Source organism: Empidonax traillii, unplaced genomic scaffold, assembly GCF_003031625.1.
Source record: "Empidonax traillii isolate 1590-97213 ecotype Southwest subspecies unplaced genomic scaffold, ASM303162v1 scaffold1329:size129758, whole genome shotgun sequence".
In the NCBI taxonomy this organism is placed as follows: domain Eukaryota; kingdom Metazoa; phylum Chordata; class Aves; order Passeriformes; family Tyrannidae; genus Empidonax; species Empidonax traillii.
Window position 1 is genome coordinate 46,921 of NW_020956522.1, and position 26,980 is coordinate 73,900.

Genomic DNA, 26,980 nt, shown 5'->3' on the forward strand with positions numbered 1-26,980 from the left:
CTGAGCTTTGCCACCATCCCAAACCTTGCTGGACCTGGCATCCCCTTCCCTTTTCCCTGGGCTTTTCTGGAAAAAAAAGGGTAAGATTTTACTTAGCCAAAAATCCAGGTTCACCCCAGGTAAAAATTTCCCACAGGAAAAGTTGTGGGTGTGGGATGAGCTTAAGCCCGAGTCTGCTGATAGATTCCACCAAACATGAAACCTTCTCTCCAGGCTGATGGTGAAAACATCTGGGATGAGTTTAGATCTTCTCCTACAAAAACGAGGGTTTGCTGTCACTGCTGTGGTTTCAAGCATCTCAACTTTTTTTTTTCCAGGCCTGAAGCCAGAGTTTCTAAGGCTGAGACATCCTTAGGGATGTGGCATCTCTGGTGACCTCACTCCCAGGTGTGACAGCTCTTGGTGAGACAACTCGAGCCCTGTGGCCACATCCCTGCTTCCAAACTGGGGTGTGTAAAATCTCCTGTGGAGGGTCCAGGACTGCTTGAGTCCATGGTGCTCTTCCTAAAGAGCCTCCATCATCATGGAGTGATCAGTGCTGCCTGGGAACAATTACCTCCCAATTTCTATCCCAAAACTTGGCCTTTCCATGCGGATGCAGCAGTGTGGTCCTTCCAAGCCGATTTTTTGCTCCTGCATCAGTCTCCACGGCCAAGGAAGTGCCACCATCCCTCTGCCCTTCCTGCTGTCCCTGCAGATGGGGAGCAGCTTATGTGAGTGCTGTAGCTCTGACAAAGCCTTTGGATCATTTGCAGCAGCTCAGCTGGAGCTCCTGGAAGCAAAAAGCACCTAGAGGGAAAAAGCACCTGGAGAAAAAGCTGGAAGATGCTTAGCTGGTTCTCACTTGGACAGGCGGCTGCTCCACAGAACGGCTCTGATTCCCCCAAAACTGCTGTGGAGAAGCATCTCCTTTTGGAGGAAGGTCTCAGCCCTGGGGCTCCATGTTTAGGGTGAGGATCCCCCCAAACCTTGCCTCACTCCCAGAAATTCAGGACAGCACAAACACCACCAGGTTCAGACCGTCCAGGCAGGTTTATTCCAGGCCCAGCTTGGCTAGGTCTGGAGCATTTTCCAGGCAGACACCCAAACCCTGAAAACCCTCTGGAGCCCTGGATGGAGGCAGTGATTAACCTCCCAGATTACATGGGCTGGGGATCCTGGAGAGTCTCCAAAAATCCAGGCAAGGAGGGGTGAGAATGACCATCAACTGGCTCAGCCCTGGCAAAACACAAACCTCCAGCATCCATTTTGCTCCCTCTTTTATAGGGGTGTGTGTGTGTATATAAAATATATATATAGAATCATGTGATATGTAATTAAATCACCACCGTAACAAGGTTGGATACAAACAGCTCAAGATCAAGAGTAAAAATGACTCAGTCCAGATTGTCCCCTCAGCCCTGCAACAGTCCGGCCCCAGCACTTCCTGGTGCAGCATCCTGGCCTCTCCCTCCTCCACGGGGAATGCTGCTGGCTGGGATGGAATTCCTACAGCTTGGCATGGCGGTGGAAAGCTGGCATGTGCTGGGAGCCACAGGAGTGGTGGCTGTGCCATGGGTAGGGCCGGTGGCGCAGGGAATTCCCGTAGGAATTGGGGTAGTGCCCAGGGCCAGTGCCCAGAGGCCTGCACAGCTCTGGGGGCTGTGTGGAGCCCACCACCAAGGGGCTGAGAAAGGCTGGGATGACAAAGGGGTTGTCAGAGAGTGCAGGGGTGACGGGCACGCCCTGAGTTTTGAGGTGCTCCAGGGGACTCCTGAAGCTTGGTGGGAAGTGCAGTGCAGCAAAGCTGGGACTGGCCACTATGGGCTTGGGCTTGGCCAGCCCGTGGTGGCTCCCTAGAGGGCTGGAGCCCATGTTCCTTCTCTCGACCTCCGTGGAGAAGGGGGACACAGCGCCAAATTTGGGGCCAAAGGGCTCCTCGTCATCCTCCTCCTCCTCCTCCTCATGGTCATGCCCAGCCCTGGCAGTGGGTCCAGCCCCAGGGGGCACCCAGGCCTGCACGGTGGCCCCCCAGCTCTCCCACGCTTTGCTCCGCAGGTCTTGGGGCTGCTCCGGCTCCGGGAAGGAGGGAGGTGGCTCAAAAAAATCCTTCAGGTTGGACAAGTAACCCCAGAGTGGATGGGGGGTGCCGGGCGGGAGCCCCTCACTGCGGTAGGCATGGAAGTAGCCGGTGAACATGGCAGGTGCTGAACCCTTGTTCTCGGCCTGGGGGCACCCCTGGATGTCTGTGCCCCCAGGGGATACGCTGGTGGATGGTCCCACCTCATTCCCAATGCTCAGAACTGTATCCTGAGCTCCCAAGGGCTCTGGGCTCCTCTTGGGGGCCGGCTGGGGCAGGTCGTGGACGGTGGTAGCATCACTTGGTGCCCAGTGGCCCTCGGGGCAGTGGCGTTTGTGGCAGCGCAGGGACTCAGCCTCGCTCACCTGGGCCAGTAGCTTCTTCTTGGCTAGCGGGGACATGATGGGGTGGTTCCCTTTGGAGTAGAAGCTGGAGAAAAGGCACTTGTAGGTCTCACTGTGGGTCTGGCAGGGGCTGGGACACCCTGCCGAGGGGCTGGGGGTCAGGACTGCCAAGCTGGAGCAGTGGGGTGGCATTGCTGGGATGGATCCCTGGGTCACCCGGCCCTGCTTTGGGATGTCCCGGGCAGCCTCTGTGCCAGCTGTCACCTCTGGTTTCACCTTGTCCAGACGCATCTGCAGGCAGAGGGGGTTACTGGGAGGTGGGTGCTGCATCCTGAGATGGGCTCCTGGATCCCCCCAACTTCATTCCCTCTTTTCCACTCCCTTTTTCCAATCACCCTCCACTCCCTTTTCCCAGTGATCCACATCCCTCCTTGCTCTTCCCTGCGCACCCCAGTGGGTGACGGATGGACACGGGGGTCTGAAGCTGTTCCCAAAACTTCGAGAGGAGCCACACACCTGCTCCCTGCCCTTCTCCTTCCTGGCCCTCTTGCTCTTGTCGTCCCTGGAGCCCTTGTATTGCTTGCGGGGTTTGCTGGGGGGCAGCGGCTTGTCCTCCTCCCCCTTGAGGTGCCGCACGTAGGGAAGGACCAGCCTGTGGATGGGTGTGGCACACAGTGAGAACTGGCCCTGGGAAGGAGAGCTGAGACCCAGGCACCCCACCAAGTCCCCTTGTGTGCCCACCTCTCGTAATGGCGCCGGGTGCAGGTGGCAGCGCTAGTGCTGCCGGGGCTCCCCCCGAGCTCATCGTATACATTCTTCCAGAGCCGACGCCCTGTCACCTGCACGGGGAGGTAGGGGTGAGACCAGGTGCTCAGGGGACAGCCATGACATCCAGGGGACAGCCCAGTGTGCACAGGACATCATGGTGTGCATAGAACATCCCAGCATCCAGGTGACATCTCAATGCCCAGGAGACATCCTGAAACCCATGGACATCCTGGCACCCAGGGAACACCCAGGGGACACCTTGGCACCCAGGGGACACTCCCACACTCAGGGGACATACCGACACGCACTGGACGCCAGCACCCCCCCAGACACCACTTACCAGCTCATAGGCTCCCAGCTTCTCCACAGCTTTGTAGATCTTCCAGAGGTTAACTGGCAATAAAGAGGAGAGGCCGAGGGTCAGGGGGACACGAGGGGTCTCCCTGTCCCCAGGGAATTTGGGGGGGTCCATACTCTGCTTGAAGCCAAGGTGGGGGATCCTCTCAATGGGGGTGTGTCGATCCTTCATGAACTTGTAGAGACTGACCAGAAAAGCCTCCTCCTCCTCCTTCTCCTCCTTCTCCTTCCCTTCCCCCACCGGCTTCTCCCGCTCAGATCCATCCTCAGGACCCAGATCCTCCTGTGGGACACAGGAGGGAGGAAATTTGGGGAAACTGAGGCTGAGCAGCAGCTCCCTCCCCCCTCCCCCCCCCGCCTAGCGATTTAAGCAACTCTGGGCTAGTTTTTGTCAGCCAAGTTGGTCAAAGCTCTGGATCCAGGCAAAAACACGAGGAACAGCTTCCAGGAAAACAGAGGGGCAGGAATTCCTCCTCCCCCCTCCCACCGCCGCCGCCTTTCTCAGCTAAAAATGTGCCCCGTTTGTTTGTTCTACAGTTTCCAGAGTTATAAAACTTGTTGCTATTTTTGGGCAAAGCAGCTGCTTGGCTCCCAAGTCCAGCCTTTGATTCTTTTTTAGGGTTTTTTTTTGGTGGTGATTCTTCTCTCGATTCATTTAAACTCTTGTGACAGATGCCAGGTTTTAACGGCTCAACTATTTTGAGGCTTTTTTTTTTTTGGGTGGAAGAAAGAGTCGCTGAGGAGGGAGGGTGATCCAGCGCCACAAAATCTAAACACTGTCTTCTCCTCAGGATAAAAACTAATTATAATAAGTATTACTTATATGGGACAGCTCATTTTTCCTCTAGAAAATGGTGGTTTAGGTCTGGTTTTCACTCTTCTCTTCCTCATCCTCTCTTTCACTGATGGTCAAAGTGCTGCTTGCCCTCGTCCCCCCACCAAATTTGGGAGGGTTCAGCACACCCCTTAAAATCCCGGGGTGAACTCACGGTGGTATGGCTGGTGGTGGCTTCTTGGGGGTCTTGTTGCCCTGGTTGCTCCATGGGGGGGAGTCGTTGGCTTTGAGTTTAGGAGGGTCCTGAGGGGAAAAAAAAAGGGTGCGGGGAGTGAAAGACCCCAAATTATTGCTTTAGGAAGGGTCCTGAAAGGGGGAAAAAAAGCGGGGGGAAGGGGAGTTCAGACCCCAAATTGTTGCTGCTCCCATAAAATTCAGGGGAAATCAGGATAATTCGGGTCACGGCGTCACCCGAAATTGGCCACTCGTGGCCTGAAGCTGCTCCCTGACGGCCCTCCCCTCCCCCAAATCCAGGCCTCGGTACCCCCCCAAATCGTACCCCGTGCCCATTTTAGGGGGGGAAACCCCACGGTAAAAAAAGGTTAAAAAAAGGCGCTGCCAACCTGGGGTAAATGAGGCCCGGTCGGGGGGGACTCAACTCCCCTCTGACTCCCCCACTCCTCCCCCCAAGGGAACCCCTCGTGTTCCCCCCACCGCCCCCGATCGCGCTCACCCGTCGCGCCTTCGCCACGTGACTGGGGCGGGGCCAATACGCCCCCTCAGCCCCCATTGGGTGGGACCAAGTCGCCCCCTCCGCCTATTGGGCGGTCGGGAGGGTCGGCCCAGTCCCCGGCGAGGGGCGTGATGGGACTTGTAGTCCGGAAGCGGCAGTGTGTGTGCGGCCATGGCTGGGAGCGTACGTGTGTATCCTCGTGTGCGGGGTGAACACACGTGTCCGGGCGTGTTTACACATGCACATAGCTGCCAACATGTGTAGGAGTACAGGTGAGTGGTACATGTGTGTCCTCATATGCAGGGTGAACACACGTACCCAGGTACATAGAAGTGCCAACATGTGTGTGTGTATGAGCACGGGTGAGCACAGTTGAGTGCAAGTGGGTGTGTGTGCAGGTGGGTACATAACGTGTGTTCCCATGTGCGGATGAGCACATACACATGTGCCAGGGTGAACACGTGCCCAGGTGTGTTTACATGAGCACACAAGTGCCAACATGCATGTGAGCACAGGTGAATACAGGTGTGTGCAGGTGAGCACATACATGTGGACACCCTCATGTGCAGGTGAGCTACAAGTGAGACACACGTGGGGGGCCACACCTCTGTGTGGAGGTGATGTGTGGATGCTGGTGGACACCGCTGTGTGTGTGTGTGTGTGTGTGTGTGTGTGTGCAGGTACAGGTGAAGCCTACATATGTTCACACATGTCCCCCCTCTCGTGCCCCCCGTGATTCCGGTAGTTCCCGGCCTGTGTCTGTGGCACCACAGACACGATTTTCCCCTGCTCTGGCCACGCAGGAACCGCCGGCGGGGACGTTGGGGGTTTGGGGGCGAAAAACGGCCGATTTGGGGATGAACATCTCCTGCCGGCGGGAACCATCTATGATCTACCTGAAGGGGGAGTTTGGGGAGTTGGAGGTGGCTCTAATTACTCATTAATGTGATTAAAATGACAATTAACGGCGGTTCGGCGGCACTTTTGCGACGGCCAAACTCATCCCAAATCCCGCCGCACTCCGAACCCCTGTGACCTCCGGAGCGTTTTGGGGCCTCCCTCTCCTTCCCGAAATCCCCCCATTAAGCCGAACTTGTGCTGTCCAGGCCCGAATTCCCTGTTGGAGCACGGGGCTGAGCCGGGAATAGCGCGGGAGCGGAGCCAAGTCGTGACGGCGGGTGAGTAATGAGGTAAAGTCATCCCTTCCCATCCCGCTGGCACCGGGAGAAGAACCCCCCTGACATCACCCGGCGCGGTGGGAGAGGCTGGAAAAAAATGGAAAAGGGTCTATGGGGCAGGTGGGGGCGACCCCAGATGGGGGGCGGCACAGGTTGGGGTGTCCCCACAGGGTTGGGGCGCACCCCACTTCTATGGGGTTTGGGATTTTGGGATTCCCAGCCGAGTTTGCGGGTCCCCGCCGGGATGGGGAGAAGCGGAGCGGGGTGACACGTGGCTCGTGGCGGATGCCGGGACCCCCCCACCCCCTACGGGACCCCCGTACTCACGGAGGGCTCAGGCCGAGCGGCTCATGGAGCGGTGGGAGCCGATATTGGGAGCGGGACGAAGCGCGGGGATGAGTCAGCCCCGCTCGGGGAAGTGGCGTGTGCGAGGCTGAGGCGGCTCCGCGCGGGCCATTGACTCTTTCCTTACCGGAACGGACGCGCTTTTGGGGGTTCTCATCCCGCGCCACCCCCAGAATGACTAGGCAGGACTTTCCAGCCCCAAGCTCCCCCTCGGAGCCAGCCGGGGTTTGGTGAAGCGGCTGCGTCGCGGTCACTGGACGTGGACGTGGCCAGTCTGGTCCCCTTCCTAGGGGGAGGTCTCAGCACCGCGCAGGGGGTGGGTGACACCTCCAGGTATGTCGTCCCTTGTCCCCTCGTTGGGAATCCGAGCTGGGGCTGCTGGAGGGCACCCAGGGATGCTCAGCCCCATTGCAGCCCCCCGAGAATCCCTCTCCCCTTTCGGCTTGTGAAAATGTCCCGAAAAATGAGAGAAAAAAATCCCCCAGTGACTCATTTTGGGCCAAAAAGCAGAGAAAGCAGAAGCTGGGGGAAATTGGGGGAGGGATAGTATTTGGCTCCTGTGCTCTTCTTTGGAGTCAGGGAGGGGATGAAGGATCCGAGGTGACATTAAACCCTCACAATCTAGGAAGGCTACCGCCCTCTCCGTAAAAATACCAGAATTTAACAAAAATGTGTAAAATAAGCATCAAAAGAAACCCCACTCAGGTTTTTATTCCCAGCTCTGGTTTTTATTTGGGCAGAATGGGAGGGGGTGTGTCCAGAGATGTGGGGAGGGGGATTTGAGAGGTGTCCCTGCCTCAGTTTCCCCATGATCAGGACCCAGCCTGCAGGGACTGTCTCTCAGCTCTGGGATGGATTAGATTTTGGCAATACATTGGATTTCAGGAATACGCTGGATTTTGGGAATACATTGGATTTCAGGATTACACTGGATTTCAGGAATACATCATATTTCAGGGTCCCAAGGGGAGCCAAGCACCTCTCAGTGGGATCTAGCCCCCTCAGGGCTCCGCTCCAACAGGAGCTCCAGGGAAATCTCCCCCAGGGGGATTTTAGGATTTAATCCTAGAAGAGGTGTTGGAGGAAAAGGGGAATTGTTGGGGTTCGAAGGTGTCAGGAGTGAGAGGAGCCATCTGTGCAATGAAAGGTGTTGGGGCTCAGCCAGCAGGAAGGAAACAAAGAGCCAGCTGTTGTCCCTAAAGAGGAGGGAAAGGAGAAGGAGGAAGAGGAAAAAGAGGAGAAGGAAGAAAATTAAAAGGAAAAGGAGATGGAGGAAGAAGAAGGAGATGAAGGGAGAGAAAGTGGAAAAGGAGGAGATGGAGGGAAAGGAAATGGAAAATGATATGGAAAAGGAGAAGGAGAAAAAGGAGGAGGAAAAGTAGAAGGAGGAAAGGGTAACTGAGAAGGAAGAGGTAGAGGAAAAGGAAATGGAAAAGGAGAAGGGGAGAATAGCCCAAACCTGCAAGCCGAGCTGCTGGGTCTGTGCTGGATTTGGCAGCTCTGGCAGGACCAGCATCACTTTGGCTGCAGGGAGAGGGTTCCTTATCTGCGGAGATTTGGGGGGGCTTTGGGGCTGGAATGAACCGTCCCCCTGTGGGTTGATGCCCTTGGTGCTAGCAGGGAACTGCAGCTCCAGCTTCAGCCTGGCACGTGGAACTGGGAATACGGAACTGTAAAATGTTTCCCTGGATTTAATTATCCCATGATTAACTGACGTAATCACTGGGAAAACTCCCCTGGGAGAGTCCTTTCAAGCTGAGCCCTGCTGGAGCAGCTTTTGGGTGCTGGGGAGGCTTTGGGTGCCCCCATGGAGGAGGCCCATGGGGGCTGGAGCTGCCACCCTGACCCTCTGCCAAGGCGGTGACACAACCCACTCCCAGCCTGACTGTGAGTGTCTTTCCATGGAGAGTTAGTTACTGGGGCACTAAATAGGCTTGATGAGCCTCTCTGGGGCATCCCAGCACCCACAGAACCTGTTAAAGCTCATCCATGGAGCTGCTGATCCCAGCCTTGGATGTGCATGGATGCACAAATCCATGGGGATGTGCATTCATACGAACACCTTAAAGGACCTCAGAGGGACCCCTAAATACCCACCCTGGGGTGCCAGCAGTGCAGGCAGCACCTTTACGTGAGCAGAATTCCTTCCATCCTGAAAATGCTAAGGATTGGGATGTGACACAGATGGAGTGAAGCATCTCCATCTTGGTATCCCCATCTCATGGCACATCCTGCGCAGCCCCGCTCAGCCCCTTCCTGCCCGCAGGACAAAGAGCTGCAGGGGCTGCCGAGGCTCTGGAGCTCGTGGAGGAGCTCCAGCCCCATTCCCCCGCCCCTCTGCGTGGAGGTGCCCCACAGCTTTTCTGTGGGGCAGATTTTTGGCTCCCCGGAGAAGCCACCGAGGGGGGTCCAGCACTTCTGCAGGGATGTGGACCCTGAGCAGACCTGGCTGGTGCTGGGAGAGCTGGGAAAGTGCGCCTTCAGAAAGGTCTTTAAGGTAAGAACCCCCAAAATGCCACCCCAAGGGGGTTGAAATGGAATAACATCCCTGTTTGTGGCTGTTTTCCTTAAAAATTCCCATCCTGTGCCCCTCCCCCCCACTACTGCCCCCCAGGCGAGAAGGATCTAATCCTGACCTGCAGACTCAGACCCCAGCCTGACCTGCAGACCTGGACTCAAACACGACCTCCAGACCAACTTCCCAGCTTGATCCTGGACCTGCCTCAGCACCAGAAACATCCCTGATCTCAGCTCTTGGTTGACCCTGGTCACGATCTCCAGGCTGGTCCAGCTCCCATTGTTTGGCTACTGGAGGAGGGGTCAAGGCTGGTGATCCAACCCTGTGATCCCAATGACTCCTGGACTGCATTTTTTAGGAAGCTGCCCCAACCTTTCTGCCCCCAACCCTCCTGCGTTATTTTAACCTCTTCTGGTATGGAGACTCCTTCAAAGGGCCATCTGCACAGTCTGGAGCAATTTATTACCTTTAAACACAGTGTAAAAGGTAAATCCTTTCCTGGGGTGAACAGGACTGTGGGAGGAACTGGAAACAGCAGTAACAGTCAGTCAAAAAACTGAGAATTACGGACAGGGAAGGACACACAGAGGAACCTTTCGAGACAGACAGAGGAACCTTTTGAGACACACACAGAAAAGCCTGTTGCTATAGGCACTCGTGGTTCACAGTGAGATGAACTCCACTACCCATTTCCAGGAAAAGCTGAAGGATCAGTGGTGGCGGGAGCCAGGAAGGCTGAGCCATGACCATCCATGCAGGTCAGGTGGTCAGGTGGGACATTCCTGACTTAAAAGTGTTCCTGAGGTGCAGAGACCAGGGAGATTTCTCAGCTGGCAGGAGAAATATCTGCCACTGATGAGAGTCCAGAGCTGGGACACTGAGCTCTGGCCTGAGGTCATTCCAAGGGCTGCTCCATATGTGGCTTAGTGTCTGGTGTCACCAGGACATCGGACAGGTCCTCTGTTCCCTCCAGATTCAGATTCTGGGAATACAAAGGGAAAGCTGAGTTTGACAAAGCCAGACTGTTCCCCTTGGAATTTGAAGGCATAAAAATCCCACAGGATGAAGGTTCAGAACAACTCCAGCCCCTCCTCAGCATGGCCAGGGTTGTTGCTCTTTGGGGTTGGACTCTTCTCCAGGGAACAAGGGACGGGAGGACAAGGCCTCAAGCTGTGCGAGGGGAGGTTCAGGTTGAAATTTTTCCATGGAACAGGTTGTCAGGCATTGGAAGGGGCTGCCCAGGGAGATGGTGGAGTCCCCATCCCTGGAGGTGTCCAAGGAACACCTCACTTGGTGGTGGCACTCAGTGCTCTGGGCTGGTTAGGATGATAGAGATCAGTCCAAGACTGGACTCTGTGATCTTCGAGGTCTTTTCCAACATCAGCAATTCTGGGATTCTATTCCATGACTGGGAATCTGAAACACTCCAACACTTGGAACAACTCTGAGGAGCAAAGTGCTGCCAGACCCAAGGACAGGGAAGGACTGAGAGCAACCAGTTGGGAATGCTGGTGTTCCCAGCCTATCAGTGTCCACTGTGGGCATGGGAAAAGTCCAGAAATCCTGATTCAGGAAGTGGACCTGCCCCAGGTGTGCACTCACCTTCTCACTTGCCAAGTGCAGGAGGCACACGAAGGCTGAGGGCACGGACAGGTTGGTTGCCATGTCAGCAGGAAGCCTATGGAAGGGAGACCAGGATTAGGATAGACAGAGCCCAGAGATCAGCTCCTCCCCATGGAACTGCTTTTGTCCACTTTCCTCTTCCGCTGCTGAGCTGGATGAACCCACAGCTCCCCCAGGAAAACCCGGAGCAAGGGAAGGGCTGTGACAGACACAGAGGGGGCAGTTCTTGCCCAAACTTAACTAAAATCTGTCCTGCCTTCAGTCCAACCTGGTTTAGAGTCTCTACCTGTGCCGCAGGTCCTTCATGATGTCGCTCAGCTTCTTCTCTCCTGCCACCACTGACGTGTCCTCCTCTTTCTCAGCATCTTCCACCTACTCACCAAAAATCAGACAAACTTTGCTCCCCAAAATCCAGAGGAAATCCCCTGCAAGTCACACTTGGTCTGTCTTTACTGTCATTCCATGGGAACAAGAAAGGGATTGCTGATAAACCTGCACAATTCCCTTAGGACATTCCCTTCCTGAGGAATCCAGCTCCTCCTGCACTCACCTCTCCCACTGCCCCTTTCTTCTGCCCATCAGTCAACAGCTGCCACATGGTTTTCTTCAGCCTCCTCATGTCCATTTTCTCTGCATTCTTTGCATATTGAATTGCAATTTTATTGATCTGAGGGAAGGACAGGCAGGGTCAGTGGAGATCATTGGGATCACAGGGATAACCAAGGCATGGTTTCCTTGGGAATGGCCTTGGGTGTTTAATTCCCTCCTCTTACATGAGGGATCAGCTGGGAATAAAGTATCCAGCAGCAAACCCAGGAGATCCTGCACCAGGGAAAGTTGTCTCAAAACCTCTAACGCGAGACAACTTGCAAGAAACGTTTAATTAAAAAAATACTTAATTTTTAAGAAACCTTCAATTTTAATAAAACTTTGACACAGTCACAGAATCAACTAGATTCTAGTTCTATCTTTTAAGAAACTTCTTATTTTAACTTTTAATTTTTTAATTTAAACAACTTCTAATTTGTAGAGATCCAATAATTTCTGAGTGTTGGGAGCAGCCCCCATTGCCCTCCCAGTGCTCACCTTCTGGGGCTCAGCGATGAGGTTCAGCTCCCCGTACGTGGTGACATCCTCCCTGTTGAGGACCCTGCTGAGCTGCAGCCCCTGGGGATTGAACTCCCCTGTCTGAGCCAGGAACGCAGAAGGGTCACTGTCATCATCACTGTCTGAGACCTGGACAGGAGACATAGCAGTGACACCACACAGAGACATCCTGAGGAGCCTCTCCAGGGTGGCAATTCCTGCCCACAGTCCCCATAGAACAGGATCTTATTCAGCCTCTCTAAGGGTGAATCTAGGGAGAAGAATATCAAAAACCTGTCCTACGTTCTGGGAGTGTCCAAGGCCAGGTTGGACAGGGCTTGGAGCAACCTGGGATAGTGGAAGGTGTCCCTGCCCCTGGCATGTGGTGGCACTGGATGAGCTTTAAGGTCCCTTCCAACCCAAACCATTCCACGTTCTTGCCTATCTCTGGCAGCTCCAGCTTCATCCCATCAGCAGCGCTGGGGGTCTCAGACCCTCAACAGCACCACCCCAGAGGCATCTCAAATAATTGGGTTTAAACTGTTGGTTTAATGGACTTAAACTGACATGGAGTGGGTTGAGATGGGATATTGGAAAGGGATTCTTCCCTGGGAGGGGTTGGGATGGAATTCCCAGAGCAGCTGTGGCTGCCCATCCCTGGCAGTGTCCAAGGCCAGGTTGGAGCAACTGGTGTAGAGGAAGGTACCCCTGCCCATGGCAGGGGGTGGAACTGGATGGGCTTTAGGGTCTCTTCCCACCCAAACCATTTTCGGATTCCATAATACATGGAGAAAAAAGGAAGATGAGGGCTCTGCTGCCAGAGTGGGACCAGCCAGGACATATGACAACCACCACCTGGCAGAAAGCTGAAGCTTTAAGAGAAATCACCTTCTAATGGACCTTGGAAGGGCTGGGAGGAAAACTCCCTGTGCAGAGCTCAGTGCAGAGGTGAGACATGAAATTTATTCCCACTTCAGGGCCTGGAAAAGCCTGGAATGGGGTTTCTGCAGCAGGTGCAAACACTGAAGGCAGAGTTCAGGTGATGTCATTGAAGGGACAGGATAGGCACCGAGACCCTGCAGCTCCACCTAATTTTCACTAGTAATTAATTCTGGACATGGATTAACCCTAAATCATTCCTATCATGTATCAAACAGAAAAAAAAGATCTTCTTGCTCCTTACCTGCAGGGCAGGGCAGAAGTTGGAGGTGTCATTGGGGTTGTTGTAGTCATAGTCCCCAATCTCAGCTTCGTTCTCCAATGTGGTGACTGGCTCTGACGTCCTGTTGAGCTCCAGGGACAGACCAGGGAAGGAAAAATACTAAATATTTCCCCAAGCAATGCCTGTGTCATGTTCTTTCATCCCCTTCTAGCTCTTTCTCCTCCTCACACACCTCCAGCAACCCCCTACAACAGCCTTGGCATCCACAGTGGGTCAGCTCCGTGACACACATTGGCCTGTCCCCAACCCTGAGGAGCATTCCAAAAGACTCCTAGGATTTCAAGAATTTTGGAGGTTTTGAGACTGGAATTATTGCTGAGAGGATTTTAGAGAAGGCTCTTACCTTAACAAGTGGTTTGAGGAACAGCTGGGGGAAGTTCTCAGGGTTATAGTTGAAGTCTTCAGGGAGTGTGGTGCTCCTCACATTCTCTTTTTCCAGGATGGATTTGGCCAGAGTTACAGATGCCTGGGAAAGGGGTGGAAAATACCATCAGCCAGGAGCTTTTCACACACAAATAAGTGCTTTGAATACAGGTCTTTGTCTAAAAGGGGGCAAGGTCTGGGATGCCTCCAAGGAGGAATTCCACAATGGGTTCAGCTGATGCGTCCAGCAGCTTCCATTCCGCACCCTGGACACCTAGGTGGACCTGAGAGGGTGTAAACCAGGAAGAATCCAGCAAAATGGAGAGCAGGAAGAGGCAGGAACTCAGCAGGTACCTTGGTCTTATGGAAATAGGCCTCAAAGTCAACATTCTCATCAAAGTTCAGCTCAAACACTTCCTTCACATTCCTTTTCCTGGTCTCCTTTTCAGAGTTGGCATTGGCTGCAGAAAGGAAGGGAAGTGTCAGTGCTTGGTGAAAGAGCCAGGACAAGCAGCTCACTCTCAACCTGAACATCTGCTCCACACACATACACCTACAAGGATGGATTCACAAAACACCCTTTGTTTTGTGAAAGCAATGTGTTGTTATCAGCTTCATGTTTTACAGGGATCACCATCTTTTTATGGAAGCAGAAAGTCTAATTTAGTTTCAATGGCCTTAAGCGGAAGGAGGGTGGGTTTAGATGGGATATGGGGAGGGAATTCCTCCCTGTGAGGAGCTGGGATGGAATTCCTAGAGAAGCTGTGGCTGCCCCATCTCTGGAAGTGTCCAAAGCCAGGTTGGATGGGGTTTGGAGCAACCTAGTCTGGTGGAAGGTGTCCCTGCCCATGGAACTGGATAGGCTTTGAGCTCCCTTCCCACCCAACTTATTCCATGATTCCCTGATCTCCGGGGTGAACAGGACCTGGCAGCAGCTGCTGTCCCCAAATACCTACATGTGTGGCAGGGTTTGAAGCGCCAGTGCTGGGGGCCAGCCCACATGGACAGAGTGCGGGGACTGAAGTAGGAATATTCCCCTGGATTCACAGAGAGCTGATGGCACATGGTCTCAATGTCTCCCTCTCCAAAACGAGTTCCATCAGTCCTGGAAAGAGCACATGTGCACTCAGTGAAACCATTCCTTTGGCACTCCTGAGGGCATTGAATACCCAGGGCAGCTCTGGGCAGGCATTCCCATTCCCTGTGCCAGCAGGGCAGGACTCCTGGTCTTTAAACAGAGCTGCAGGTGTTGCAATGTCTTAAATCTGTGAGGCTGCTGCAAAAAAGAGTTAGATTTGCCAAAGATCCCTTTGGAAGGCAGAGTTATTCCTGTAAGGTAAATTCCTGAATTTACCCAGAACTGGAGGAGGAAGCAGGGAACAAAGATTCCCCAGAGAGCTGACAAAAGTTGTGAGTTGCCATCAAAGCAAAGCTATGGATTTTCAGTGAGCACTCACCTCTTGCTCTGGTTCTGGCTGATTGTTCCAGAGGAGCTGATGTTATCTGTGAATTCCCCAAGCTTCGTTGCTGCTCTGCTCCCAGGGAAATCCGAGTGGAAGTCATCCTCTGGCAGGGGGGGAGCACCGCCCTCCCCATCACTCTCCACCTCTGCGTAGGGGTCAAACACATGCTCACTCTTCTTAAATTTATCCAGCAGGGCCAACACTGACTGAGAGAAGAAGGAACTCAGGGAGCTATTTGAAGCTGAGGTAGCTTCAGCTTAACGGCCTTGAGCTGAAGGAGGGTGGATTTAGACAGAATATTGCAAAGGGATTCTTCCCTGGGAAAGTGATGAGGAGCAGGGATAGAATTCCCAGAGAAGCTGTGGCTGCCCCATCCCTGGAAGCGTCCAAGGCCAGGTTGGACAGGGATGGAGCAACCTAGGCGAGTGAAAGTTGTCCCTGCCCATGGCAGGGGTTGGGACTGGATGGGCTTTAAGGTCCCTTCCAACTCAAATCAGTCTGGGATTCAATGATTCCATGAAAAAGCAGGATATCAGCAGCCCTGCAGCACAACCTCCCCCTGTGTATCTCAGAGCTGAGAACTCAGGTATCCCACCTGGCCCAGTTATCCCACCCAGCACAGAGCCATCCAACCTACCTCCTCGTGGGACTCCTCATCCCACTTTGTGAACTGGAAACCAGCCAGGGAAGAGCAGATGAGACGTTTCTCAACACACTTAGCCAGCAGGGCTGGAGACAGGGAGGGTAAGGGGGAGGGATTAGACTCAGGATCCAAAATCAGCAGCTAAAACTAGTGCCAGGCATGATTTCTTAATTAATTAATCTTAAAGTCACATATGTGGGCAGCTCTTTGTCTATGCAGAGCTCATTTATAAGGGAAATTTCAGTTCCCACCCTAACTCCAGGGTGGGCATAACTCTGGGAATCTTGTCAGAGCAGCAGGGGCTGGTCCTATATCCAGGCTCAACACACTCTGAAAAGGTCAGTCCTTAACCTGGAGCACTAATTCCAAGTCCTGCAAAACTCAGACCAACATCTGCTGTGCCAGATGTGCCAGAGGCTGGGTGACAGGTCAAGATCTAAAACCTACAAAGGTCCTGGTTTTCCAGCAGCTGCTCCCAACTGGGCCAGGATCAGAGCACTGGTGTGCCAGGACAGCCAAGCAGTGACTAAAGCACAGCTCATGGCCCCTGAGACTAAAATGAGCTCACCTGGGAGATAAAAGGCATGAGAAGGTCTGGATGGGCCCAACACTCACACTTTAAATCCATCATTTCCACGGGATCTGAGTTTGGCAGTGAGAGAGTCTCCGAGGAAGGGAGAGGGACAATTCTGGACTCAAACTGGAGCTCGCAGTGGAAGTCCTGGGAGTGCAGACGGGTGAGGAAAATCCCAGCAGTGCTGCGCTCATCAAAGGACCCTGCTTCTTTCTGGAACATGGGATCCACCTGCAGGTATGGAGGGAAGCAGAGAATGGCCCCAAACATCTCCTCCCCATCCCTGGAATTGTCCAAGGTCAGGTAGGACAGGGTTTGGAGCAACCTGGGATAGTGAAAGGTGTCCCTACCCATGGCAGGGGGTGGAATTGGTTGATCTTTAAGATCCCTTCCCACCCAAACCATCCCATAATTCATGATCTTTTTCAGTAAGGAAAGAGCCCTCCCAGCTCCCTTTCAGACCTGACTGGACACAACTCTGCTGTACCAGCACAATCCAGACATGTACATGACTGTCAGAGCCCAAGAGAGGAATGAACAAGAAGGAAAACAGAGATGAGGAAGATGAGGTGACACTCTTGTTCCTCTTCCATGCAGCTGCTCTAGCAGCCTCCCCCAAAAACTCACCCGATGCCTGTGATTGGCCTCTGATACATTGATGTTGCTCAAGTTCTGCTCAATGGTTTTGAATGCCTGTTTTTTCTTTGGCTGAACTTTCTTGATGGCCTCAGGAGCTGAACTGTCTTCTGAAAGAAGAACAAATGACACTTAAAAAACATGCTAAAATACCCCAAGGAGGGATAGAACAACTTTGAGTTCAATTTGTAAAACAAACACACAATAAAGTTGCTCAGTCAGGGATTTATTAGCATGAATCACCAATGTTTCACTGCCTAGATGCTGCTTTGCTTTTTATTGACTCTACTGGATCACAAATCACCTCTATTTGGCCACAGATTGACTTTATTTGGCACATTTATTTCAAAGCAAAGGACAGCAAAGCGTGAGGCCCTTCATTGTTACTGGTTCATATCAGATCAACTGTGGTTCGTGTCCAAATCTAAATCCATGGACTAAATCACTGAATTCAGGACTGAGCAACAGATTCAGATTTTCATCCCAACCCTCCCTAAACAAACACCCAGGAAAACCAATTTGGGACCTCCCAGACCTTGAAAATTTAATTCCAAAGCACTTCAAAATTCCCTGAGCTCTGAGGTTCCTTTTGTTCCCAGGTGGAAAAAGAGCAGTTTAACAGGAAAATGAGGGAATTGCCCACCTTCCCCTGGGCTGTCCAGGCCCTTGGCAGGTGCTGAGTCCTTGCCTAAGCCCCCAAGGACTTTGTAGGTGTCTGCATGGACTGTGTCCACACGCACAGAGTAGATCTTGGCACAGGCATCCAACGTTCCAGCTGCAACCTGACAGCAGGGATAGGGAATTCTCAGTTGGAAAGGGAAAAGTCTCATCTAGAAGATACAAGGCTGAGCTCCTGAATGCTCTGCATCACAAGAAAAACTGTGAACAGCTGGAAAAGGATTTATTCTAAAAGCTAATGGTCCCCCAGCAGGAGCCAGGGTGTGTTTTCCCCATAGTTTGCTCCACCTTTTGGGATCACACAGAAAAATGCTTAAAAAGTTGCCAAGATTAAGCAACAGGGAGAATCAAAGCTCTCTCCTCCACTTCCCCTTCATGCCTTCTTTGGGGTCACCCCATTGGTATCATTCTATTTTTTCAGATTATGAACTCCAGAGATGAAGAAACAGGAGATGCCAAGTTCCTTTTTTGATCACAGATTCCCCTCTGGAAGGTGGAAAATCCCCCAGTAAAATCATGTCCCCCCTTTCCCACCCTTTCCTCATCCCATCAACCGCAACCAGCTCATTCAGGGGTTCCTTGAGGCCACATCAAAAGTTCAGCCATTCATTCCCTCATCCAAGAATCCAGTTTTCCCTCACAGCATTAGTCAACTATTAAAATTTGTCTTTTCCTTGGCAAGTTCTTATTCTGAACCATTCCTGGATCAAAATCAGACTTCCTTTCTTTTCCAGCCTTGTTTTTTTCCTGGTTTTAACACTCATTATTAACGAATCTTACTTTTAAGCAAGATTTCCTTTAGAAGGACCATAACTGAGAAAATTTAGACATTAATTTCTGTGGTACAAAAGGATTATTCACAGCCTTAAACTCCTGCAACAAGTGAATGTGCTGCCTCTCCCAGGTATTTTTGGTGGCAGTAACAGGCTCAGCTATCTGAACATTATTTGAGGGTTGATATTAACTGGGTTAAATCCAGATGGAAATAAACTCCTCTCACCTTGAAGCTGGGGAACTCAGAGTTCTGTGTCAGGATCTTGGGCATGTAGTCAATGAGATGTAAATCAAAGGCGTTTCTCGGGGTGATTTTCTGGAACAAAGCACACCTTGGGACCAATTCTCAGGCCAAGGACACCCCTAACCCTGCCTGGACCCCCAGCTCAGGAGGGGGATTTAGGGCAGGGCCAAGGGGATATGGTCTGTAAGGTGTGTTAGTGATGAGAGGGCACCAAGAAGGCCATGGTTGGCCCAGGGAAGAGGAATAGGAATAGAGTGGAGAGACAGGCAGAGAAGAACCTTCTGAAAGTCAACAGGGCAAATGCAGGTCCTGTGCCCGGGGAGGAACAACTCCAGGCACCAAAAGGGGCCGGGGGCACCCTGAGGGTCCTGGTGGACAACCAGCGGTCCCTGACCAGCAGTGAGCCCTGGGAGGCCATTGGGATCCTGGGATGCATCAGGAAAGGCATTGCCAGAGGGTCAGGGGAGGGATCCTGCCCCTCTGCTCAGCCCTGTGAGGCCCAGCTGGAGTGCTGTATCCAGCTATGGGTTCCTCAGGACAGAAGGGACATGGAGCTCCTGGAACCACAGAGATGATGAGGGGACTGGAGCTTCTCTGTGACCAGGAAAGGCTGAGGGAGCTGGGGCTGTTCAGCCTCTAGAGGAGACACCGAGAGGGGACCTCCCCAGTGTCTGCCAGTGTCTGTAGGGAGGGAGCAGAGGATGGACCAGGCTCTGCTCGGAGGCACTCAGCAATGGCGCAAGAGGAATGGGCAGGAACATGAGGAAGAACTTCTTTGCTGTGCAGTGACGAAGCACTGATTCGTAGACCCACAGAACCAAAGAATATCCTGAGCTGGGAGGGACCCTCAAGGATCATCAGGTCCCACTCCTGGCCCTGCACAGACACATCAACAATCCCACCATGTTGTCCAAACACTCCCTGAGCTCTGGCAGCCCGGGGGCTGTGACCAAACCCTGGGGAGCCTGTTCCAGAGCTCCACTGACCAGAGAGGGTGTGGAGTCTCCCTCACTGGGGATATTGCAGAACCACCTGGACACAACCCTGTTCCATATGCTCTGGGATGGCCCTACTGGAGCAGGGAAGTGGAACCAGTGCCCCACTGTTGTCCCTTCAACCTGACCCACCCATACTGTGATCCTGTGACTTGTGTCTTTCTAGGATGAACAGTTAATAAGGCACTGTAATTTGAGGTATTCCAGAACCATGTGGATGCAATCCTGTTCTTTGTGGATGATCCTGCTTGAGCAGGAAGGCTGGACCCACTGTGGTCCCTTCCAACCTTAGACATTCCATATTTTTGTGGTTCTGTGACTTGTGTCTTTCTAGGACAAACTGTTAATATGTCACTGCAATTTGAGATATTCCAGAACCACCCGGACACAACTCTGTTCCATGTGCTCTGGGAAGGCCCTGCTAGAGCAGCAAGGTTGGACCCACTGACCCATCCTGTGATTTTGTGAATAACTATGCAAGGCTCAAGGCTTTTAAATCCCCCTCCAACCTCACAGCCAGGGCGTTTTAACCTCCAGGGTGAGTATTTAAGGACCGGTTCCGATGCCCTGGGACTCACGTTTTCCGTGGAGAGGCGGATGCAGGTGTTGTAGTGCTCTGAGATCTGCGCGTTGCTCCACTGCGGAAGCTGCCAGCCCTCCTGCCTGCAGGACACACAGAGGGGTCACGGGGCTCAGAATCACAGAATCACTGAGGTTGGAAAAAGTCTCTGAGATCTTCAAGTCCAACCTGTGACCCAATACCACCTTGTCACCCAGACCATGGCACCGAGTGCCACATCCAATCTCCTCATAAACACCTCCAGGGACGGCGACTCCACCACCTCCCTGGGCAGCCCATTCCAATGTCTGATCACTCTCTCTATGAAGAATTTCTTCCTAATGTCCAACCTAAACCTGCCCTGGCGCAGCTTGAGACTATGCCCTTGGTCCTGGAAGAAGAGCCAGCCCCCCTCGCTGATCCACCCTCCCGTCAGGCAGCACCAGCCGTACCTGGGCGCGGGGGAGCCGAGATCCAGCGAGGAGTCGGCGGCCCTGGAGCGCCGGCGCTGCCGCCTCTCGCGCTCGTCGTCGTTGCCGGGGCACTCGGCCAGCACGGGGGTGCCGGCGTTGCCCAGGGCCCGTGGGGCCGGTGAGGCTGCGGCGGCGCCGCGCAGAGTGCGGGCGCTCATCGCTCTCAGAGCGGGGTCGGAGCGGGTCCGAATCGGGGATCGAACCAAGGATCGGAGCCGGGTCCCAGCGGGAGCGAACCGCGACCACCGGGATCAAACGCGGCGCCGGCCCCGCCCACCGCCGTGGCCACGGCCACCCCACCGCGCGGGCGCCTGACAGGGGCCAATCCGCGCGCGGCCCGCCCCGCCCCGCCGGCCAATCAGCGCGTGGTCCGCCCCGCGCTTTGAACGGCGGCGCGCGCCGCGCGTGCGATAACGGTCGGGGATGGGGAAGCTGGGGGGGAAGAATGCGCTCTGAGGGACCCCTTGGGTGGGCCCTCCAGGTAGGATCACTCTGATTTCCTGGTCCTGGGTTGGGGTATGAGGGGTGTCACTCAACGGCGGTGGTGCCCCGGCACCGCCCGCCCCGGCAAAAGGCCGCCTAGGAGGAGGAGGAGGAGAAAGACCTGCTCCACTTATCACAGAATCCCGAATTTCTGAGGTTGGAAAAGAGCCCTGGGATCATCGAGTCCAATCTGTGACCGATTCCCACCTTGTCACCCAGACCAGAGCACTGAGTGCCACCTCCAGTTGTCCCCTGGACACCTCCAGGGATGGGGACTCTACCACCCTCCTGGGCAGCCCCTTCCAATGCCTGGCTACCCTTTCCAGGAAGAAATTCCTCCTGATGTCCATCCCATGAAGCCATCTCGTGCATTCACGGGAGGCTGAGACACTGGTGCAGGTTGCCAGAGAAGCTGTGGCTGCCTCTGCACCCCTGGCAGCATCCAAGGCCAGGCTGGACAGGGCTTGCAGCAGCCTGGGGTAGAGGAAGGTGTCCCTGCCCATGGCAGGGGGTGGGACTGGATGGGCTCCCAAGATCCCTTCCAACGCAAACCATTCCGTGATTCCATGACTCTGGGGAGCCCCATGGCACCAGAATACAGCAGGACATAGCTCCCAACTCACTCTGGCACTCAGGGGAATAATTTGGGAGGGAAATGCCACATAGAGGGGCCTCAGCAGTGACAAGGACAATGGTGACATCACACTCACCCCCAATGTTTATTCCAAGACACCAGTTCCAGCTCTAGGGAGAGGCCACAAAATTCCATCCTGATCAGGCAAAAATGAAGCAACACACCAGGAAAACTCTCCTTCCACACCACAATTCCCCCCTGGGCACTTGGAAATCAGCTCCCGCTGCCCCCAGTCACTTGAAAAACCATCAGCCGCGGGTGTCCTCCCCTGGCCCAGGTACTACTGAGACCCCCACGGGGATCTGTCCTGGGTGGGAATGTCCTGGAAAACCATGGGGCTGGGCTTGGATCCCCTGGGTCCTGGCGAGGAGGGGGCTGCCATCTTCATATTCCCAGAACCAGAGTCCACATTGATTCGGCATTTCCCTCTCCTGGGTCTCTCTGGAGACAATTGGGTGTCCAGGGGTGAGGGACCCTCCAGAGAAATCCCTGACTGAAACAGTCACTGAGGTAGGAACAACCCCAACTCCCTGCAGGCAGCAGGAGCTCTGGCTCAGGAATCACCTCCAGAGGCTTAGGAATCAATTCTGGAACCTTGAGAATCCCCCCCGGCAGGTTCCAGGATGCAGCAAGTCCCAGAGCCAGGATACGACATGCAGGACGCAGTGGGAATGGGGCAGGAGATGTGGGGAGGAAGTTGCAGCCACGCAGCTTCCCAACTCATCCCGCTGGGAAAACTGCTGGAGAACCACCAGCATCCAGCTCCAAACACCAAAACTCAGCACCCAGAGGGGCAAGTGGGGGGTTCAAGCAAGGCAAAGCAGGCTGGTCTCCACGTGGGAAGCAGCCAGAGTGGGATGAAGAACTTGGAAAGTCTCTCCTGGCGCTAACATGGCTCGGGATTAGGGGCTCCAGCAGGAATCCAGTGAGGACTGGCGTGCTCCCATGGCTCCTGGAGTGTCACAGCCCCTGTGCTGGGGCTCCCTGAACCCCCCCTTCTGGAGCCATTCCCAGCAAAGTCCCCTCAGGACTCAGCTCTCCCTCCATGACACATCCACTCCCACTGGGATCCATGCAGCAGCTCTGGAGCCTTCAGGGAACCGTGGCTGCTCCCGCTGGGATTTTGGGGTCCCCACCACTAGGGTCTGTCCATCAGGCCAGTCTGGGAGGGGTGGGAGTCGTGATGTGGCTGGCAAAGCCCAGGAATAGGCCATCCTGGGGGTTTCCCAGGTCAATAGAAATGTTTCCGGCTCTGCTCCTGCCACTTGTTGTAGACAATGATGCCGATGACGATGGCAAAGACAAGGGCGACCAGCGAGAAGAATACAATGAGGAACAGGGCCAGGCCACTCATGGGCTCCAGAGGTGCTTCCACTGGGAGAGGAGGGAGGGAAAACCCTATGAGACCTCAGAGAACCCCAAAACCATCTCACACCCCTAGGGATTCAGCTCCCCAAAGCTTTTGGGCCCTGAGACCCTGGGGCAATCCAGGAACTCATGGTGCAATTTCAGGATGGGACACGACCCACATCCCTCCCACCCCAGACTGGTGGATGGGCCCTCACGGTGGAGACCCCCAAAATCAAAGTTCCTTTTTCCTCCCCCAAATCCCTCCTTGTCCCACCTTCCCCACAGTGAAGGCAGAGGTTGCCACTCACTTCCAGGCAGTTTCAGGTTGTCCACAACAGGCAGGAACACCTCCCTGTCCCGCTTTTCCTCCTCGGGCGTTCGTTCCACCGTGAGCTGGTACAGCTTCAGTGAGATGATGTCATGGTTGTCTGGAAGGAGAGGGAAAACTGAGGTGCCCTGAGGGGTCACCCATTCCCAAAGCTCTGGCCAGGGGCTGGAATGCCATGGAAAACTCCATGGGATGTTATCCTTGGAGCAAAGGTGATGGTCCTCCCTTCCCAAGGGGACCCACTGCCAGTAGGAAGCTTTGAAGCAACTTAAAAACTAAAAACCAGCCCAAACTGGGAATTAAACCCACTTGGGAATCCAAAGGAATGTGTCAGCAGGTGGGAATGCTTCATTCCTGGGTACCAGGCAGGGATCTCAGAGGGAAAAGGAATTTTGTTGGAGCCAACAATGGGCCCAGGAATGAGCTTTTGTGGGGTAGAAGGCTTAAAACCTCCAGAAGAGGGACAGGGGCTGGGTCAGGCTTGGGGCACCCTGAGGAGGGATTGGTGAGGAAAGCAAAGAGTTTAATGCTCCATAAAACCATTCCCAGGTGGGCGATTGCTGGGAAATCCAAAGGAAAACACTCTCAGGATGGAGCCAGGGAGCAGAGGGAGCAGGCTGGGACACCTGAGGCACCCAGGGCATTGCCAGTGTCAGCAGCTCCTGCTCTTAGGATAACCAAGCACCAGGGCTGGGTTTTATTCCAGGCTTAGTGCTTGGTTTGGCACTAGGAGGAGGTTTTATTCCATCTTCATCCTGGCTTTACTCATTCCAAGGTGAGAGTAGACAGGGATCCACAGGCAGCTCAAGGGCAATGGAAAGTGCTGCCTGGACAAAGCCTTGAGGGCCCCTCAGGGGTCACTGCAAGATCCAAACCAATGCTCCCACTCCTAGCTCGGGGGTCCTCAAAGGGAAAGCTCCCCAAAGCAGGGAAAGGCCCTCAAATGCTTCCATAAGGCCCTGCAGCTCCCCATATCTGCCGTAGCCTTTAGGGAATCCCATCTGGATCCCCCCGGCAGTACCTGACAGGTCCCCGGTGACCGAGGACGTCCCAAAGTAGTACCCTCGGGGCAGGTGCACACCCGGCACGTCGATGCAGTCCCTCCACTCGTGCTTCCCATCGATGTCAATCAATACCTGTGGGACAAACACCTCTCTGAGACCCATGGGGAGCCCTCGGGGTACCCCCCCGGGTGGGTGATGCCTTAAAATCTATATCCTATAAGTTTTGTAGTGTAGTTTGTTGGTGCCTTTGTACAAGAATTTGATTATATACCATATGCAATATATTGAATATTAATGTAGTGATCTAATTAATAAATTAATATAAATTATATTAATATAAATTAAATTTTTATCATGACTGTGTAATAAAAGGAAATGTTACCTTCTAAAACTCACAAGTTGAGTTTTGGGGGGTTTGTTTAAGGGCTGTTTTTAGGCATCATGGGCAGCACTCACCGTGAGCCTCCTCTTGACATAGCGGATGACCAGGAAGGTGTCGTGGGGCAGGTTCCTCACCATGGCCGTGCAGCCCCCCAGCTCTGTGGGGCGTCCGTCCCGGTCGTGGTCATAGGTGAGGGAGCCATTGTTCACCATGGCTGAGATGTAGGGGAACACCCGCTGCCAGGGGGTCAGCGGGTGAGTTTAGTGTCTGACAGGGGAGTCTGGACCCTGGAGCATCTCCAAAGGCAAGAGTCGCAGCAGCCCCCTGGACCTGAACTTGTTCAACCCCAAGGATCTGCTCCACAAGACGTCAGGACTACGCTGCTCCATCCCCGACTCCGAACTCCACCCCAACCATCTGCCTCAACATGATCCCACTCCACCCTGACCCCAAATTCCTTCACTCCCCAAGAATATGCCTCAACAATCACCAGCGTGGTCCTGCTCCATCCCTGACCCCGAACTCCACCCCAACCAAATTCCTTCATCCCAAATAACCTTCTCCACACAACACCATCACAACCCTGCTCCATCCCTAACCCCAAACTCCTCCATCCCAAATAATCTGCTCAACAAGACACCAACATGACCCTGCTCCATCCCTGGCTCCAAACTCCTTCACTCCTAAAAAATCTGCTCCACAAGACACCACCACAACCCCTCCCCACCCCTGAAGCTCAGCCTCAGCTCCCAGAGATCCTGAACAAAGCACACATTCCATGCAGTCCCTCCCTGCTCCCACAGGGATTCCTGGAGCCCTTGGGAAGGAATTCCTTGCCCAGGAACCCTGAGAGGTGGGACAGCAGGAGCCAGTACCTGGTTTCCCGGGCTGTACCTCCTCTTCTGAGCCTGCCCTCCGGAATGAGCGCAAAGCAAGAGAGAGCACAGAGCAACACGGTCACAGGGCAGAGTCCACCAGGGCCCTACATGCCGGGAAACCTCCTCCTGGAGCATCTCCTGCCTTCCCATGACTGGGAGCAGGGAGGGGGGTCAGGGGTCAGTGCCAAATCCCGGGATATATGGCATGGAAGCAGCACCAGAGGGCAAGACCACAGATGGAGTCACTCCTTGAGCCTCCGCAGCCCCACAGGGAATCCCAGCCAAGCTTCCCTCGGGAATAAGATCCTTTTTTTTTTTGTCCTTGCAAAAGTGGGACTGAACAGCTGGGAACCCGCAGAAACAGTTTTTCTTGGTGTTTGACTCCTGCTCCACGTCACTCACATTCCGCTAGTTATTCCCTCTAATTAAGACCTGTTGTGTGCCACTTTATCCCATAAAAGCAGAGCTGCCACCCTGCAAATCCAAGGATACATCCAACACTTCGCTAACCCAGCAGCTTGGAAAGGCTTTTCCCGGCACAAAGTCGATCCCTGTATCAGAGCCAGTGGGTTTGGGGATTGTGGTAAAAATTGGGAGTTACCCAAGGTCACAAAATATCAGTACTGAGTTAGAGTATCACCTGTTTTTTAGGGTGAATTGGAAATGAGAAAAGATCCAACTTTGGGTTTGGAGGGATGGAAGTTTCCAGCAACAGGTTGCCCAGAGAAGCTGTGGCTGACCCTGGACCCCTGGCAGCATCCAAGGCCAGGCTGGATGGGGCTTGCAGCAGCCTGGGGTAGAGGAAGGTGTTCCTGCCCATGGCAGGGGTGGCACTGAATGGGCTTTAAAGTCCCTTACAACCCTAACCATTCCAGAATTCCACGATTCTAAAACAGGGTGGGAAGACCCCGGGTTTATCCACCTCTGCACTCACTTTTCCATGGGAATGGCACCACTAAACCCCCAAAACCACCAGGAACACGAGGCCCTTTAGACCTTTCCAAAAGGCAACTGAGAGCAGGAAAATGCTCCTCAACCCTTACTCGAGGTTTACTCCAGCCCTTACTCTTGGTTCAGCCCCCAAGAGCAGAATTCCCAGCACAAACATGGCTCCATCACTCAGCTCTTCCTGCCCTAAAATCCCTTTTTTCGGGAAAAAGCTTTCCACAAAACCACCCCCAGTTTCTCCCATGTTCCCTCACAAGGAATTAAATCTACCCCTGTAGAAAAGCAGAGGAAGGGGGAAGAGCAGGAGCTGAGTTGAGTATATGATTCCAAAGAAGAGCTGTGTCCATAACCTTGGTGTAACCCATCCCATTCCTCCCTCCCTGCTCACCTCCTGCTGCTTCTCCTCATTTGGATAAGTGTCCACAAACACTCCTAGGCCCAGGAAATTATCCTTGCTTCCAAACACAGGTCCTAGGAGAAAGAAGAGACCTTGGGATGAGGCTGGGAAGGCCATGAAGGGTTTGTTCTTCATCATGATGGAATGGTTTGGTTTGGACAAGACC

General features: G+C 53.8%; 3 protein-coding genes and 2 long non-coding RNA genes across 10 annotated transcripts in view; 2 read left to right on the top strand and 3 right to left on the bottom strand.

The window, feature by feature from the left end:
* Positions 1-1,296: 1,296 nt before the first annotated feature.
* Positions 1,297-6,618, bottom strand: ARID5A (AT-rich interaction domain 5A). 4 transcript variants are annotated; one of them, XM_027906625.1, is made up of 7 exons: positions 6,542-6,618; positions 4,518-4,606; positions 3,646-3,811; positions 3,512-3,564; positions 3,145-3,242; positions 2,920-3,055; positions 1,297-2,694 (listed from the first exon to the last, which is right to left on the bottom strand). In XM_027906625.1, exons 2-7 carry the CDS (start codon positions 4,569-4,571, stop codon positions 1,489-1,491), a joined length of 1,713 nt encoding a protein of 570 aa, XP_027762426.1. In that variant the 5' UTR covers positions 4,572-4,606; positions 6,542-6,618; the 3' UTR covers positions 1,297-1,488. The 4 variants fall into 4 exon arrangements, with proteins under 4 accessions (XP_027762426.1, XP_027762428.1, XP_027762427.1 ...); XM_027906627.1 differs by lacking the exon at positions 6,542-6,618 and adding an exon at positions 5,037-5,106; XM_027906626.1 differs by lacking the exon at positions 6,542-6,618 and adding an exon at positions 4,927-5,023.
* On the top strand, positions 5,202-6,299 carry LOC114069674. Its single transcript, XR_003573810.1, has 3 exons — positions 5,202-5,358; positions 5,506-5,551; positions 6,143-6,299. It is a non-coding gene; the product is annotated as an uncharacterized LOC114069674 (long non-coding RNA).
* A 2,900-nt stretch (positions 6,619-9,518) lies between the features above and the next one.
* On the bottom strand, positions 9,519-20,594 carry NCAPH (non-SMC condensin I complex subunit H). Its single transcript, XM_027906632.1, has 17 exons — positions 20,390-20,594; positions 19,957-20,041; positions 18,366-18,455; positions 17,331-17,469; positions 16,679-16,797; positions 16,093-16,282; positions 15,472-15,563; positions 14,829-15,040; positions 14,328-14,476; positions 13,726-13,832; positions 13,352-13,474; positions 12,970-13,077; positions 11,787-11,936; positions 11,251-11,367; positions 10,987-11,072; positions 10,680-10,755; positions 9,519-10,059 (listed from the first exon to the last, which is right to left on the bottom strand). Exons 1-17 carry the CDS (start codon positions 20,566-20,568, stop codon positions 9,973-9,975), a joined length of 2,109 nt encoding a protein of 702 aa, XP_027762433.1. The 5' UTR covers positions 20,569-20,594; the 3' UTR covers positions 9,519-9,972.
* LOC114069675 lies at positions 18,893-26,711 on the top strand. The gene is made up of 3 exons (XR_003573811.1): positions 18,893-18,979; positions 19,348-19,350; positions 26,701-26,711. It is a non-coding gene; the product is annotated as an uncharacterized LOC114069675 (long non-coding RNA).
* Positions 21,594-26,980, bottom strand: part of LMAN2L (lectin, mannose binding 2 like) — a 6,844-nt gene continuing 1,457 nt past the window's right edge. Inside the window, exons 3-8 of one of the 3 annotated variants that reach the window (XM_027906629.1) lie at positions 26,806-26,918; positions 25,467-25,499; positions 24,666-24,827; positions 24,227-24,341; positions 23,186-23,305; positions 21,594-22,901 (exon numbers count right to left, since the gene is read on the bottom strand). In XM_027906629.1, coding sequence (XP_027762430.1) covers positions 22,759-22,901; positions 23,186-23,305; positions 24,227-24,341; positions 24,666-24,827; positions 25,467-25,499; positions 26,806-26,918 — 686 coding nt within the window. In that variant the 3' untranslated portion in view covers positions 21,594-22,758. Of the gene's footprint in view, positions 22,902-23,185; positions 23,306-24,226; positions 24,342-24,665; positions 24,828-25,466; positions 25,500-26,805; positions 26,974-26,980 lie in introns of those variants that run through there. The other 2 variants (XM_027906630.1, XM_027906628.1) reach the window with 2 other exon arrangements.

Coding starts and splice junctions, on each gene's coding strand:
- ARID5A (XM_027906625.1), bottom strand. CDS start 4,571: ATGGAGCAACCAGGGCAACAAGACCCCCAAGAAGCCACCACCAGCCAT. Junction 3,243..3,511: donor AGCTGGGAGCCTATGAGCTG/GTAAGTGGTGTC, acceptor CTCCCCGTGCAG/GTGACAGGGCGTCGGCTCTG. Junction 2,695..2,919: donor AGGAGAAGGGCAGGGAGCAG/GTGTGTGGCTCC, acceptor CTCTGCCTGCAG/ATGCGTCTGGACAAGGTGAA.
- NCAPH (XM_027906632.1), bottom strand. CDS start 20,568: ATGAGCGCCCGCACTCTGCGCGGCGCCGCCGCAGCCTCACCGGCCCCA. Junction 20,042..20,389: donor CTCGGCTCCCCCGCGCCCAG/GTACGGCTGGTG, acceptor TGTGTCCTGCAG/GCAGGAGGGCTGGCAGCTTC. Junction 17,470..18,365: donor CTGAGTTCCCCAGCTTCAAG/GTGAGAGGAGTT, acceptor CCCTGCTGTCAG/GTTGCAGCTGGAACGTTGGA.